Source organism: Panthera tigris, chromosome B2, assembly GCF_018350195.1.
Source record: "Panthera tigris isolate Pti1 chromosome B2, P.tigris_Pti1_mat1.1, whole genome shotgun sequence".
NCBI classification, from domain to species: domain Eukaryota; kingdom Metazoa; phylum Chordata; class Mammalia; order Carnivora; family Felidae; genus Panthera; species Panthera tigris.
The window spans coordinates 122111052-122127928 of record NC_056664.1 but is presented as its reverse complement, the minus strand read 5'-3'; the positions used below and the strand labels follow the sequence as shown (position 1 = coordinate 122127928).

The following is a 16877-nucleotide window of genomic DNA, read 5'->3' as shown; positions in this document are numbered from 1 at the left end:
AATATTTTGTGGAGTTTTCAAACTTGATCTAATATTTCCCCACTTAGGTTAGAGACCAGGAAGGTAGAAAACTTACTTAAGGCTCCATAAACCAGGGAGTGGCACAGCCTGATCTAGAATGCAGGTATTTTTCTCATTTCCATGCTCTCTCTCTTTTTTTTTTTTTTTAAAGCAGGATGACAGAAGTGGACAAAGAACTAAAAACTTGTGACTAAATCATTTTTCAAAACCTTGCATTTATTTATTTATTTATTTATTATTTTTGAGAGAGAGAGTGCGAGCAAGGGAGGGGCAGAGAGAGAGGGAGATACAGAATCTAAAGCAGGTTCCAGGCTCTGAGCTGTCAGCATAGAGCCCAACGTGGGGCTCGAACCCACGAACTGTGAGATCATGACCTGAGCCAAAGTTGGACGTTTAACCCACTGAACTACCCAGGCACCCCTCAGAAGCTTTTAATTATGGAAATTTTCAAGCACAAAAGCAGAGAAAATAGTGAACTCTGATGTTCTCCTTGTTTAAGTTTAGCAATTAGCCATTTACCAATTCTAATATTCACTTACCTTTATTTGGAGTTTTTTAAAGCAAAATTCTAGTTATTTTGTTCCGCATTTATAATGTTGATTAATGCTGTATCAAAAATATTATTCTTATAAGAATCATTTGAAGTAAAATTAGTGGATAACCTGTAGGTAAAGCTGTCACAAACCAAGTTTAACAATAATGATAGCTAACATTTGAGTGCATAAGCTAACATTTGAGTGCATACCGTGTGCTAAAGGTTAAGCTGTTTACATTTATTCAGTTTGTGTAACATTAAGCCTATGAGTTAGTACCATTATTTGCCTTATTTTATACCTGTGGAAGTTAAAGCTGAAGGTGAGTAAGGTAACTTGACCAGTGTTGGGCATCTAGCTAATGGTCAAGTCAGATTTTTGAACCTAGTCTATTGGAATAATAGTCTTAGGATATAATTTTTAGCATTATTAAAGATGTGAGTAGCAATAATTTGTATCACAATTTGGAAGCCAAACTCCCTGAATCTGCTAAAATGAAGACTTGGTTCAAATATGCTTGATTGGGTTATCTAAAGAATCCATTTTGGGAGCGCTTCAGTGTTGTTGAACTCTATTGTCTGCTCTTTTCATTATTTGTGTTCTAGCTGATCATAATGTATTGCATAAAAGGTATACTTTGTTAAGGTATTTAAGAACTTTAAACATAAAGCCTGACTTACTCTCTTACATTCCTCACTGGTTGGTGAATCAGTTGGAAAAATGCATAAAGCAATTTATTCCCTGTCTCTTTTTACATTTCTTTTTCTGATGTTAGTAAGTGATCTAAGGTTGTAATAAAGGGATGATTGATTTGGCATTTTGAATTCTATATATAGGTTATGGCCACATCAAGCACCTGTCAGTATATTGGAGAGAGCACAGGAGTTGGAATCAGGAGGTCTGGTCTGGGTTAAATTTTCGATTAACCATTTTACACTCTGTGACCATAGGCATCCAAAAATGGCAAACTAATCTCTTGTTTTCTCTCCCAAACTTGCACATCACCCAGATGTTTGAGCCCAAAACTGAGAATTTAGGACCGCGGTTGATTTTCTTTTTTCCCCCCTTCTTCTCTCTGATCCACACCAACAACCTGTGAACAAGTACTGGTTGACTGCACTTCCAAACTAGATTCTGGGCTTCTTTTTTCTAGCTTTATTGCTACTATCTTTTCCAGGTAACCAATTATATTGAATTTCAGCCTTGTAATTTATCTCCTTGATCTCTCCCTGTTGTTCATGCTGTTCACAGCAGCCATCTTAAAACGTGAATGTGATGCTGTGACTTCCCAGATTGCGGAGCCTTCCCAATATAGTTAGATTTTACTCCGGCCTTCTTACTAGATGCAGTTTGATCTGGTCCTTTCCTGCCTTTTCTACTTTATCTCACATCCTCTCCTCTCACAGTGCCTCAACTTAGTGTTCTTTCTGTCCTGAATTTGCCAAGTTTGTGTCTTCTGCCTAGAATGCTGTTCTTTCTGTGGAACCTTGAAATGTCCCTTGAATTTAACCTTAATTTTAGGGCCCAAGAACCCATTTTTGTAGTCCTTTATACTTTCTAACACATCATGTTCTGGGTTTTTCCCCCTCTCCCTTTCTCCCTTGTGAACATAATTTCCAAGGGAATAGGAAACTTAATGTTTCACTTAAAGTACACTATTTCCAGTGCTGGAATAATAGTACCTGGCATGTAATAGGCACCTTGTAAATTCAGATGCATTCTAAAAGTTTAGAGTTCTCTTAATTTGAGAGAAGAGGTTATGAGATTATGAGCATTAAGTGAGATGATTTTATTTAAGGTCACCTAGCATAATTCTTAAGTTGGTACTTAAGATGTCTTTGCTATGATTTGTTGATTTCTGTTCTTCACTAGTTAGTTTTTGGGGAGCAGGCACCTCTGCCATAGTCATGTTTCCCATAAAACTAGCACAGTGCTTTGTACATAGATTTTCATTAAAAAAAGAATTCGCTGAGCTGACTGTAGTTTTTGTACTATGTTAAATATGAATGTTAAATATATTTTTCATTAAATATTATATATTAAATAGTATTAAATATATTATGTGTCATGCTTCACATATGATTTTTAAATTCTTGGTATGGGTACTTGAATATACTTATAGATTGTGAACAAGAATATGTATCTATTAGTAAAACAGCCTTCAGCCCTTCCTCTCTTTATTATTTCTAGTGTATATTTTCTTGGAATTTAAAAAAAAAAATCATGACTTGGAGTAAAGAGGGATTTGGCAGTTGACTTTTTCTTCAGATATGCAGAAATTAAAATTAGCCTTTTAGAAATGTTTAGGGAAAGTGTTAACTAAAATGAGTCTTGTGTCACTTCCAGTAATGAATCAGTAGTGTTGGACTTAGAAGGTCCAGAGTAAAGTTTCATAACAATACATCAATTTAGAAGATTAGAGTTTTTCTCTGCCCCCCCCCCCTTGGGGGATTCGATATTTTTAAAACTAAACATGCATGTACTTTAGAAATCCTTTTGTTTTTGTGTCCAGTCTTGTATTTTTATTGTATTTTATTTTAGTATGTTTTTCTTAATTACTAAGTTCCTGTTCTTTGTAGATTGAACCTCAAATCTCTTAATTTTCCCAGCGGTAGGACCATGGGTATTTAGGGGACGATATTCTTAACTTTTTTTAAAGTTTATTTATTTTGAGAGAGAGATGGAGAGGGAGTGGCGGAGAGAGGGAGAATCCCATGCAGGCTCTGCAGTGCTAGCACCGAGTCCAATGTGGGGTTCAAACCCATGAACCCCACCAACCTTGAGATCACGACCTGAGCTGAAATCAAGAGTCAGATGCTTAACCAACTAAGCCACCCAGGCACCCTAGGGGACAACATTGTTGACTGACCAGTTTAATTTTATCATTTCTTTTCCTTTGTATTTCTACTTTCATTGCATTTTTTATTGGATCTTTGGTAAGATTCACAGATTTTCATATTTATGTGTATTTTTTTTTTTTATGAATTTGTTGGTTTTAGGCATGTATCAATCTTGTATTCTTTAGTTTCTGCTCCCTTCATGTTTTTTTGAATGTCCTATGCACATGATTGGTAATCACTGAATGTTATTTATAAAGCTAACTTTTTCAGTATTGATAACTGCTTAATATTTTGTGCAAAATTTAAATTTATTTGTGTAGTAATAGTAAATTAGGAACAGTATTGGCTTTTATTAGATACTTGTTTCGTTTACAAGTTGTTCTTTTATTGGAACGTTTGTACGTGTATTAAAATGCTTTTAGGTACAGAGCTAGGATTACTGTGATAGCTGTTCATATGAATTTTAGAAACCTGTTTCAAATGAAATTGTAGAAAGGAAGTGGCCAAAAGAGAATAAAGATTAAGATAAGTAGCAAAACATTAAACTCATACTTTAGGTAAAAGTTATAGTTAGAGCATTATGAATACTAATAACCAATAGGTGACATGTTTTGCTATTCCAAGAATACCATATTTGGCATTATATTAGCCACTTTGAAATTTTTTTGATAGGATAGCAGCATAGCTTCTGTTTTCTAAAGCTCAAATTGCTATCATTAAAATTCAAGTATTTAAATTAAAAAGTAAAAGTGCTGTCAGTTTCATGGTGCACATCTGCATTCTGATTAAAACAAAAAAAATTTCTTAAGCTTTTATGGTTAAAAGTTTATTTCCTAAATCAGTCTCCCTTTCCCTAAAATCATTAGTGCCTTTATTGAGAGTTTCACTGCCTAATATGATTCATTTTTGTGAAAAGTGGGTATTTTAATTTACCATAAATCAAACTCCTTGTGTGTTTTTTTTTTAATCTTTGCTAGGAATTTGAATTCAGAGTTTAATTTCTCAGAACGTTTTCTCCAGGAAGAATTTTAACAACATCTCAAAGACTTCACTTGACTGCTTAATCCTGAATAAAACCCAAGGTAAATAGCATTCGTTTTTCTAGTTTTCAGTTTTAGTTTGAGAAAATGTGACTACTTAATTCATAATTCTGTCTGAGTGATTAAAAGTGATGTAGTCTGAAGCTTTTGTGGTGTTTGTTTTGGTGGCTTGAATGAAGTAAGCCAGATTTTAAAAGTTTTATGAGAAAGATTCTCTATCTTCTGCCTCTGTGTTGTGTGCCTGCTTCCACTTTTATACATCAAAGACTTAGAACACAAAGCTGTTTAAAAATAACAAAATAACTCCTTCCCTTATGCATATAAGAGAAATTCTATAACTTTTTAACACTTTTGCACTGATGTTAATTAAAGTTGATTGTATTACTTGTGTCAACTCATTTAGTACTCAGTACAACTCTGAGGAAGGTAGTATCTTTACATATGCCTTATTTATGAGAAGATAGAGGTGACGTTTGTGTATTTGAGGATAGTTATGTTTTCTTTTGAGATAAATATATATATCTGAAACCCTGAATTTGTTATTTTTTTAAATGTTTATTTATTTTTGAGAGAGTGCATGAGAGTGGGGTTGGAGGCAGAGAGTGGGGGACAGAGGAGGATCCGAAGTGGGCTTCGTACTGACAGCAGCAAGCCCATTGTGGAACTTGAACTCAAAAACCGTGAGATCGGGACCTGAGCTGAAGTCGGACACGTAACCGACTAAGCCTCCCAGGTGCCCTGTCATTTGTTTTTTAATGAAGTATATGCAGATATGATGGTTGCTTTTTCTGTAATTCAACTCAGCGTTAGCACTTATAAATATTATTTCATAATACTGAGCAGAGCCTAGGTAGGTAAAGTTAAATGCCTTCAAAAATACTGGGTTGTAAGAGAATTGGAGGCTGTTGCAAGTTTAGTGAGTCAATTTTTATGGAAACAATGATTTCAGTAATAAGTTAGTTGAAATTTGGAAATAGTTATAGCATAAACAAACTTGGGGGGCACATATAAACTTGGGAGGTACATCTATAGGTTTAATTTTGTGAGTAGATTTCCTAAATCGTTTTGTCTTATTATGATTTCTGTACCCAATGAGGTCTGATTATTCCATTAGATATTAATGCAATATTAGAAAAAGTTAGAATACTCGTGCCCAACTTCTCTCTTTCTTGTAGTTCCACTGTCTTTTTTTGCAGCAATCTTTACAGTCCATTGACTTACCAGAAAGCTACAGGGTGAACTAGCATTGTCACATAAGTCCATTTTTCTAATGTAGTCATGCAGCATTATATGCATGGAGTGGTTAATTTAGTTCCATTTTAAGGCCATAAAGCACTTAGGATGACAGTCGCTAGGTTTATTATTATTATTATTATCATCATTATTATTTTTAGTATTATGCCACTTGTGTTTTGTTTCAGGTTCCTTATCTGTAATACTGTGATATTTATCTTTTTTACAGGAGAGGTAGGCATTTGTATTGGTCATGGAATAACCTCTAACATGTTGCTGCAGTCTGATATTACTTTCTGGCTTCTGCAGCTGCTTCCTTTTTGAATTAAGGCATGTAGGTGCTGTTGTATCTACAGTATATAGTACCTGTTATGCAGGTGAAGATATAGTTTTAGTCAGGGATAATTGTCTCAGTATTCATTTGAAAATGATGAGTAAGATCCTGGGGCGCCTGGGTGGCTCAGTCGGTTGAGCGTCAGACTTCAGCTCAGGTCATGGTCTGGCAGTTCGTGAGTTCAAGCCCCGTGTCAGGCTCTGTGCTAACAAACAGCTCAGAACCTGGAGCCTGCTTTGGATTCTGTCTCTCTCTCTTTCTCTTCCTCCCCCCCCCTTCCCCTCTCTCTCCCCCTCCCCTGCTCATGCTCTGCCTCTCTCTGTCTCAAAAATTAATAAATGTTAAAAAAAGTTAAAAAAAAAAAAAAGGAAACAATGATGAGTAAGATCCTTAGAGAAACTTGTGCCTTGTAAAATTCAATTTGTCTTGTGTGAAACTTCTTTAATTGAATGGTAGTTTTTTTTGTTGTTGTTGTTGTTTACTTTTTTGCTCTCTTATTGACTAGGAGAAAAGAAATGGGTCGCTCCAATTCTAGATCACATTCTTCGAGATCAAAGTCTAGATCACAGTCTAGTTCTCGATCAAGATCAAGATCACATTCTAGAAAGAAGAGATACAGGTGAATTCCTGTGTTTTTAATTCTTTTAATAATGATAGTCGTATTGGTTGATGTTCATGGAGTGCTTGCTATATTTAGACACACTGCTAAAGTCATTAATATATTCTCAAATAACCCTGTGAAATGAATTCATCTACCTTCATTGTAGAGTTGGGGAAATTGAGAATTGTTTAGGTTGCAAGCTAGTAAATGGCAGAGCTTAGGTTTGATTTCAGTTAGTCTGACTTCATATCTCAGATTCTTACTATACTGTACATGTATGGTAGATTTTTTTGAATTTACATTAAGAGATGAATAATGGGAGAACTATTTGACAGTAAATCATCTTTGCATATTATTTCATAGTTTCTCATTATTTCTGATTCTGATGTCTCAGTATTATGTGTGCATTTGGCCAGTAGTATGTCATTGATGAATATTTTTCCATGCCATTAAATATTCTTTTACTGTTTTACTATAAGTACCTGAATAACTTTTCTGTAATTTGTTTAGTATGTCCTGCTGTTAGGTATATCCATTTTTTCCCATTTTTGTGTGCCTTCATTCCTAAGGCCTTTACTTTATTCTTTCAGTATTTACCTTAGTAATGAAACTTTGTTCATTGAAAACAGTAAACTTTACTTTTGTATAAATGAGAGGGGTTTTTTTTTTTCCCATATACATTTTTGGTTTGGACTATTTACATGTTATATTCAACCAGAAGTATTTAGAACGGTAGAATAGAATAGTTTGTTTTTCTTACATTGATATTTATTTCATTTTTAGTTCTAGGTCTCGTTCCAGGACATACTCAAGATCTCGTAGTAGAGATCGTATTTATTCTAGAGATTATCGTCGAGATTACAGAAATAATAGAGGAATGAGACGGCCTTATGGGTACAGAGGAAGGGGCAGAGGGTATTATCAAGGAGGAGGAGGTAGATACCATCGAGGTGGTTATAGACCTGTCTGGAATAGAAGACACTCTAGGAGTCCTAGACGAGGTCGTTCACGTTCCAGGAGTCCAAAAAGAAGATCCGTTTCTTCTCAAAGATCCCGAAGCAGATCTCGCCGGTCATATAGATCTTCTAGGTCTCCAAGATCATCCTCTTCTCGTTCTTCATCCCCATATAGCAAATCTCCTGTCTCTAAAAGACGAGGGTCTCAGGAAAAACAAACCAAAAAAGCTGAAGGGGAGCCCCAAGAAGAGAGTCCTTTGAAAAGTAAATCACAGGAGGAACCGAAAGATACATTTGAACATGATCCATCTGAATCTATTGATGAGTTTAACAAATCATCAGCCACATCTGGTGATATTTGGCCTGGCCTTTCAGCCTATGATAACAGTCCCAGATCTCCTCATAGTCCTTCACCGATTGCTACACCACCTAGTCAGAGTTCGTCTTGCTCTGATGCCCCCATGCTCAGTACAGTTCACTCTGCAAAAAACACCCCCTCTCAGCATTCACATTCCATTCAGCATAGTCCTGAAAGATCTGGGTCTGGTTCTGTTGGAAATGGATCTAGTCGGTACAGTCCTTCTCAGAATAGTCCAATTCATCATATCCCTTCACGAAGAAGCCCTGCAAAGACAATCACACCACAGAATGCTCCAAGAGATGAGGCTAGGGGACGTTCTTCATTTTATCCTGATGGTGGAGATCAGGAAACTGCAAAGACAGGAAAATTCTTGAAAAGGTAAACACTAAAATCTTTAGATTATAATATTAATAGTTGTGTTCTTTGGATTCTGTTTGGGTATATAAGACTTACAATTGCATTGTTTTTACTCCTGACTTTTTTATAATTCCAAGTGGTTTTTACTACATTTGGTTAACTTTGGAAATTAAGTGTTTTAATAGAAGCTAATTTATATTTCTTCAATTTTAATCCATTTTCAGTCAGTCTAGAATTAATGTAAACAAAAAAATGTAGTAACATAAAGCATAACTAATAGTTATGTTGTAACAACTTAATTTTGTGTTAGAGCATTGAAAGCTTATTTTGTTTTCTTCACCATTATAACGTGACCTATGTGAATAATAGTTACAGTACGTGCTCTTACTTTTGTGGTATTCTACATGCAACTGCCAATTCTTAATAAATCTATCTGACTATAGAAAAGCTAATTATTTCTTGCTCTAGTAACCTTTGAAATATACTTTGTTTAAAGCATTGCCGAAGAGTTGCTAAAAAACTCAGTGAAAATTGGTTACTAAATGTAGTTTGAGAAAATAGAACAGGCATGCTATTTATGGCATATTGCTGTATAACCTAGAATAAAATTTTTTATTGAACTAATACAGTTTCTACTTAGTATTGCCAGAAATCATTTTCTGCAGCAGAGCAGATGTGAAATATTTTGTGATTCACTTAGAGTATTAAATAATATTACTAAGTTTACTTTTGTGAATTCATTTCTTTTAGTAGGGAAGTGTAATAGTCTGAAATTTTGAGTATAATTATATGTAGAGTTCTGATAGATAGGTACATTGTTTATTAGTGGTTCTTAGCCTCAAAAATTAAAGTGTTGCATGTTATAGAATTTCTGGAATTGGATTTGTTCGTGCAGAATTGTGGCTATGACTAGAACAGGTTTTTGAGAATGGCTTTTACTTTTTAAACTTCAGGAGGTCTCATGTATATTTATTTAAAAACTCAGTATGTAAGTGCTGTATGGCTGCTTTTAATGTTTTTTAAAAGTAGAATTATGAAAAACAGTTTTCGGTCGTTTTTTTTTCTCTTATTACTGGTCCTGCGATGTTGGGCAACATGTAGAAGTATACAAGTGATCCACAGTGAATGCAATCCAGAGTTACCATCCTCTTCTCTGCTTATTCACAGGTTCACAGATGAAGAGTCTAGAGTATTCCTGCTTGATAGGGGTAATACCAGGGATAAAGAGGCTCCAAAGGAGAAAGGATCAGAGAAAGGGAGGGCAGAGGGAGAATGGGAAGATCAGGAAGCTCTAGATTACTTTAGCGATAAAGAGTCTGGAAAACAAAAGTTTAATGATTCCGAAGGGGATGACACAGAGGAGACAGAGGACTATAGACAGTTCAGGAAGTCAGTCCTTGCAGATCAGGGTAAAAATTTTGCTACTACATCTCACCGGAATACTGAGGAGGAAGGACCCAAGTACAAGTCCAAAGTTTCACTGAAAGGCAATAGAGAAAGTGATGGATTTAGAGAAGAAAAAAACTATAAACTTAAAGAGACTGGCTACGTAGTGGAAAGGCCTAGCACTGCAAAAGATAAGCACAAGGAAGACGACAAAAATTCTGAAAGAATAACAGTAAAGAAAGAAACTCAGTCACCTGAGCAGGTAAAGTCTGAAAAGCTCAAAGACCTCTTTGATTACAGTCCCCCTCTACACAAGAATCTGGATGCACGAGAAAAGTCTACCTTCAGAGAGGAGAGCCCACTTAGGATCAAAATGATAGCCAGTGATTCTCATCGACCTGAAGTCAAACTCAAAATGGCACCCGTTCCACTTGATGATTCTAACAGGTAATTCCACATTGATACCCAGGAAGTAACCTGTGGTTGCTTAGTTGATATTCTAGTTTAATTATCTTATTTTGTGAACACACTCCCATTTTCGTATTCAAACCAATGGTATATTTTGTTTGTTATGTGTGTGTTTGTTACCGATATGCTCCAGACCTGCTTCCTTGACTAAAGACAGGCTACTTGCTAGTACACTTGTCCATTCTGTCAAGAAAGAACAAGAATTCCGATCCATCTTTGACCACATTAAGTTGCCACAGGCCAGCAAAAGCACTTCAGAGTCATTTATTCAACACATTGTGTCCTTGGTTCATCATGTTAAAGGTATGTTTATTAGTACGAATTAAGTATTTCTTGTAAATGAAAGTGAACAACTAGGCTTTTAATAATTAATGTACTCTAGGGCTAGCAAGTAATATATAGACACCATGAGAAATTTGGAAAAATAGTTTCATGAAAGAGCTATCAGTTTTGTTAGCATTAAGACCCATAGAGGTTACTTAATACAAAGTGATTGAAACACTAAATAGAGTTAAAACACACTCTAAAAATCTGTATTGTGACAAAACTGATATATATTTAATGCAAAGTCTTTGAAATGTGTCATACTGTATTGGAAGGGTAGAATGCTTACAGATGATTTATCCTTGCATGCATATGACTTAACAATGTACTCTTGCATAGATTTATAATAAAGCAAGGCCATGGTGACTTGAGTATTACTGAGAGTAATACTTCAACTTTTAAAGAAACCCGATACCAGTGGAAAAGTAGTGTTGTTTTTCTATCTATATTTTTGTGGTACTTAATTTGTTGTAATACTTAGCTTTTTAAAATGACAGGTAAACTGGAAAAAGAATTATTGGAAGTTTTAAAGGGGAAAGAGTTCAAGTGATTTAAAAATACGTTAGATGAGTAGTGATTACATGAATAGTGGATGATAATAACCTTTCTTTAAGTCCTAAAGATGTTACATGTGTTCATTTTAGCTAAAGTAATGATGCTCTATTTTCACCCGTATGTAATTCTAGCTTCAAAGTTACTAATAATTTTCAAATGTTTTAGGGTATGACTTTTTGGGCAATTAGGTTGTTTTGTTTTTGTTATTTTCTTTTTGTGTTTAAAAGGCAGCTTACTATGAAATAGGTTCTTACCCAGGAAGCTACGTGGTTGTTGGTCTTAAAAGCCATTTTTTAAAAAAAATTTGTCTTTTTATGAGAACAACTCATTGTAATAGCTGAAACTTGTCATTAGCAAATTCTTTATGCAGTTGATGTCTCAAAACAGTGAATAGTTAATTTCTTTTTGACTGTAATTATTTAAAAAGGGTAACAAAAAAGTTTTGTTATTTGGCTATAACTAGGTTTGTGAACCAGTTTGTGACCATATTATTGTGGTACATAAAATATGAAACATTAACATTTTTTCTTTTTTTTTTTTTTTTTTTTGCCTTTTTTTGACCTGTCTCCACATTTTACAGTTTATTGCTGAATTTTGAGATCAGGTTTTGATAAATTTTTTCTTTTTCATTTTCTTTTTCTTTTTTTTCTTTTTTTTTTTTTTTTAAAGAACTGTAGTTATGTTTCATTATTGGTATTGTGCAACCGATCTGAACAGCTCTTTCTTAATTTAGAGCTGAAAATGCCCAGTGATGTTTTCTTTTTCATTGTAACTAGGTCCTGGAATATGTTTTGAAATGGCAAAATCCATGTTTCAAAGTAAAATAGCTGTTGAAAGATACAGGCAAAGTTGAATCTTCTGTCTTCCTGGCAAAAATGGCATAAAAACTGAGTTGCTAGCTCAAATTCCTGGGTTTCATGGAATTATGATTGAGGCACTACCCTTGTAGTGGCCGTTTCAAGTTTTAATGATTGGTTATGAGACATGTGCTGGATATTGGGCGGTAAGTTGACAAAGATGTATGTTGACCTGTTAAGCAGATAGCTTGCTTAGTAATGTAACATTTCATGACTTTATACGTCTTTCTATTTTACGTTTACAGCGTATCTTGAATGGTTTAAAAACTAGTATTGATAATACTAATTTTAAAATTTAAGAGAAGGACAAGAGAATAATAGAGAATGTGCTGTCAGGTTTGCCAAGATGCCAGATTTTTGGAGTAATTAGTGTTAATTGATTTGAAAAATATTTTTTTCAATTGAAATGGTAGTATTCAGTTTTTTCTTAAATCCAGTTTTTGTTGTCAGTATAGTTCTTGATGAAGTAATTGTATTCACTAAAATCAACTGTGTAGTTATTTCAGTATTTTTTGCAAATGATTACTTGAAGTAACTTCCCTGGTTCATATTGGCAAGGTATAAGGACATTCACATATTATTCCTTTTGTTCTGTTTGAGGAAGTAGTGTATGATTCAAATCAAGTTAGAGATTCTCAATTTAGTCTATTGATTGTTCTTGGAATTTATGCAGCGTTGACAGGGTTTTCTGACGAACTTTGTATCAGTTACTTGTTGAGGTAGAAGAAGTTAAAAGGGACAGAGTAGGAGCTCTTTGTAACACTTGATTCTCTTCTGCTAGGTTTCTTGAGTATTTTTATTTTCTTTTCACCTGCTACATGCCCTTCTGTCACAAATGAAAATCTCTCTTGAAGTAAAGATAACTAATTGGGCAGTATTTCTCCTAAATCAACAGAGCAATACTTCAAATCAGCTGCAGTGACTCTAAACGAGAGGTTCACTTCGTATCAGAAAGCCACTGAAGAACATAGTGCCAGGCAAAAGAGCCCTGAGATACACAGGTATGTGCACTATTGAATGGACGTATAAAAATACTGTTTTGATAGGAAGACACCGTTTCTTTTATTTATTTGTTTGTTTTTTTGGGAAGATACTGATCATATTGGAGCTATGCTAGTGTCATCATGATACAAGATGAACTTTGGTTTTAGTTTTTATTTATACCTTGAATAAGTATATTTCCAGCCTTGAGAAGTTTATAATTTACTGTTTCTTTTCAGTTTTTATTTTATTTGTTTAAACAGGTTCCTAGAACTTAAAATACTATCAACCACTCCTCAGTAAGGAATTAAATAGCTAACACATTTGTTTTTTGGGAGGGAGTTGGATGCCTAGAGTAACCCTTTATTTAATCTCTGAACATTAGTTTTTTCCATCTACCACATAAGGACAACAGTGCCTCTTTTGCAGGGTGGTGGTGACAATTAGTATTGGTCATAAGGTATCTGAGTTCTTAGTAAATAGTAGGTAGGGTTTTGGTGGTGACCGCTGAAGAAGTGCTGAGAAGTTGCAGTTGACACTAGCTTTTAAAAGGCAAGGAAAGGCAGGGACAACAGTAAAGAGCCACTGAATATGTCAAACTATGGAGATACTTAAGAACAAATAACCATATTCATGTGTGTATTAAAGATATGGAGGTATATAATTGTATGATGGTTGCCACTTAACATTCAATGTAATCAAAACACGTTTTTTTTGATTAAAATAAATATCTTTTAAAAAGTTAAACTTCTTTATATATAAAAATATCTGAAGCATTTTAATTCACCTTTAATGGATGTAGTCTTCTTAATTGTCTACCAGGAATTAGATTAACAATCTTATGCTAAAGTTGATTGGGAGAGAAATAACTGGACATTATAAAAATGGACAGTTCTGAGGAATTTTTGGAACAATAGTTACTGTGACTACAAATATTTTATTTTACATTAAGGAGAATTGACATCTCTCCAAGTGCCCTGAGGAAGCATACTCGTTTAGCAGGAGAAGAGAGAGTTTTTAAAGAAGAAAATCAAAAGGTATGTTTTGAATGGACTTCTTTTTACTGTTAAGTTGGGCTTAGTTAATGATATATGCTAAGTATAGTTTGTGTAGACAAAGTATTTGCAGAGGTCCTCTATTTTTAACTTGTAAGTATATGAATATAAGGTAGTGTATATAGCACTCCTTTATAAAAGAAATTAAGCTATGTATCTTAGTTAAACCAACTTTTTAAAATGCTAGTGAAAGTAAGAAAGTTCTAAGTAGACAAAGGAAAATTACAAAAGCAAAGATAAGAATTATAGTAGGGTTTCTATATAAAGTTTTGAGGTGAAATAGATTAGCCAGAGTAAGTATTCCTTGATTTATATATGCCTAAATTAATATCTCTAGGTTTTTCACAGTGAGAACAAGAAGTAACCCCCATGCTACTGGGCATTTTTGGTCTGGACTATGAAATAAGTGTTCTGAGAAGCAATTTACAAGTGAACAGTTGGAACAGAAACTGTCAGGATTGAATTCTGTGGGTTGGGGAAGGAAGGTTTTCAATGTGAGAAAAGAACCTGTGAATGGTGGGGGAGGGAGGTCTATGAGAATGGAATGTGTTTGTTAAGGGGACTCTGATACATGCTGATGATTTGAAACTGACATTTTCTAGGTAGACTAGTCCATAGGACAAGTCATATGGGTCTAGTAGAAATGTGGGGACAGGTAGAAAAGGAGCAACTGTCTGTTGTAATGAAAAGGGCAGGGGACTTGGAAATGCTGCTTGGTTCCACTTTTGGCTATAACCAGGTATTATCTGTATGATGCTTGGAAAATAATTAGTCTTTTGGACATTGGTTTTGTAATCGGAAAAATGAGACTACATGTGTTTGCAGAGTTGAATAGTTGAGGTATTATGAAAACGTTGGCACTTTACTACCAGAAGCTGTTATTAATGGTTGTATTTTACAAATATTTTAATAGGGCATGCTATTAATTTACTAAATGAGAAATTTAGAGCTTAAAAGAAAGTGGTTTCTTTGTGTGGGCATACTGATCTTGGAAAAACAGATTCTGAGAAGTGAATACTAATCTTGGCTTTTCCTTTCAATATCTTGGGTTCAATGTTGGTTTATTTTTGCCAACAATTTAGTCTATCCTTGTGCTCTGACAGAGTGAGTATCTTGTTTCTTTCCTCATTACTCAGACCATGTTTTCATCTAGAGGAGAGAAAATAGTGATTACTTACGATAGTGGAGGATATGACATTGCTTTTTGTCCTTCGTCTTCCGATCTGAATGAATAATATGTGTTATTATTTAACGTATGTATAGTTTTGGAGTTCGCAAAGTAGTTTTACTTAAATTATCTTGTTACTTGTGGGCTTGGTAATACCTCGGTGAGTAAGGAAGGTTTTTACTCTTGATTAGTCTTTTTTTTTTTTTTTTTTTTAATTACCCAGGGAGCAAATAGGTGAGTAGTTGATACCATTTGGAGATATATTTATACTTTTTTTTGATGAACAGTTATATTATAGCTAGATTTCCCAGAGTAAGTACTCTTTATTGTTGAATACTAGCAAGGATGTCCACATTGCTTAGCATCTTACTGATGTATAATTTTTCTTCATTCCTAGATGCCTCTTTCCATCTTCCTAAATTATATAGTATTTGAAAAAGCAATGGAACAAGAAGGAGGTGAATTGTGGCCCAGTTAAACTAATGTCCGTTGCAATACCTGAATTGAGAAAGGGCAGTATATGGCCCAAAATACTGAGTACAGAATTGGGAATAATATCTTTCTGGCTTTGTTTCTACCCTTATTCAACCTTACTTGGTTTTGTTAATCATCTTCCACTTGCATGTTATGGAAATTACAGAATTCTTCCTTTTGAAGTGGTTTTTATTGGGTTCGTCAACCTAATTGGGAACAGCTTGATGATAAAATGAGGCTTCAGTAATGAGAACCATTACTTTAGGATCCCTTAACTTTATAGGTAGATGGCTATACTACAACCACAGTTAGACTATAACTTCTGTCATTGTTCAACTGTTTACAAAAAAGCTGTTTGAAAAGGATGAGTGATGACAATGAGGATGTGCTGAGTGGAAAAACAATTATTTTGTTCTGCTGTACAAAGTTTATTATGGATTGCTTTGAACAAAAACCTATGATATTTTCAAGATAGTTAGCTTTTCATAACTTCCCTAGTTTCATAGTCCCGTTGCACTGTGTATACAAATGTTGAGTCAAAACAACCAAGTGTGTTTTTTTTAACTAAAACTAAGTATGGAAGTAGTATGCTATGATCCACTCATTTCTGATACTAAAATGCCAGATTAAAACCTGGCATAAAATTTGGGTATATATCTTTATTTTTTTTCTCTCCTGAAGTCTGTATTTTACATTTGTCTTTTATAGGGAGATAAAAAATTAAGGTGTGATTCTGCTGATCTTCGGCATGACATTGATCGTCGGAGAAAAGAAAGAAGTAAAGAACGGGGGGATTCCAAGGGCTCCAGGGAATCCAGTGGATCAAGAAAGCAGGAAAAAACTCCAAAAGATTACAAGGAATACAAATCTTACAAAGATGACAGGTAATTGTTAAAACTGTCTGAGTTAGGTTTTAGCTTCTAATTAGCCTTTAATAATTGTCAGCTTAATTGCTTTCAATTTTGACTGTGTAATCGAATGTTTAAATTTAAACAATTAAAATTATTTGTTTTACAGCAAAAATGTATTTGTCTTTTACACGGCTTATGGTGGATGAGGACAAAAACTTTGGAATAGCAAGCTAACACTGAAAAAAAAAATGACAAATTAATGTGTCCTATTATCCAGGCTACATCAGGAGGTTGGACTTCAATGCAGTGCATTTCTAGAAACAGTTTGTGTAAGAACTTTGGTTCGTTATGCTTGATTCCGCACTTTTTCAACTCATAACACCCAGAGTACAAGAATTTTAAACTGATATCTAGTGGTTTAACATGGGAGAGATGGGGGGGAGGAAGGACTAGTTTTTATGAAATAGCAATGTGTATTAATC

General features: G+C 34.4%; 1 protein-coding gene across 5 annotated transcripts in view; it reads left to right on the top strand.

The window, feature by feature from the left end:
* BCLAF1 (BCL2 associated transcription factor 1) overlaps positions 1–16877 on the top strand; it is a 30349-nt gene that overhangs the window by 2479 nt on the left and 10993 nt on the right. For 2 of the 5 annotated variants that reach the window (XM_007096390.3, XM_007096388.3), the window contains exons 2-9: positions 4372–4476; positions 6507–6620; positions 7392–8297; positions 9444–10109; positions 10264–10433; positions 12762–12867; positions 13800–13884; positions 16253–16428. In XM_007096390.3, coding sequence (XP_007096452.2) covers positions 6517–6620; positions 7392–8297; positions 9444–10109; positions 10264–10433; positions 12762–12867; positions 13800–13884; positions 16253–16428 — 2213 coding nt within the window. In that variant the 5' untranslated portion in view covers positions 4372–4476; positions 6507–6516. Of the gene's footprint in view, positions 1–4371; positions 4477–6506; positions 6621–7385; positions 8298–9443; positions 10110–10263; positions 10434–12761; positions 12868–13799; positions 13885–16252; positions 16429–16561; positions 16725–16877 lie in introns of all 5 variants that reach the window. The other 3 variants (XM_007096389.3, XM_007096387.3, XR_446860.3) reach the window with 2 other exon arrangements.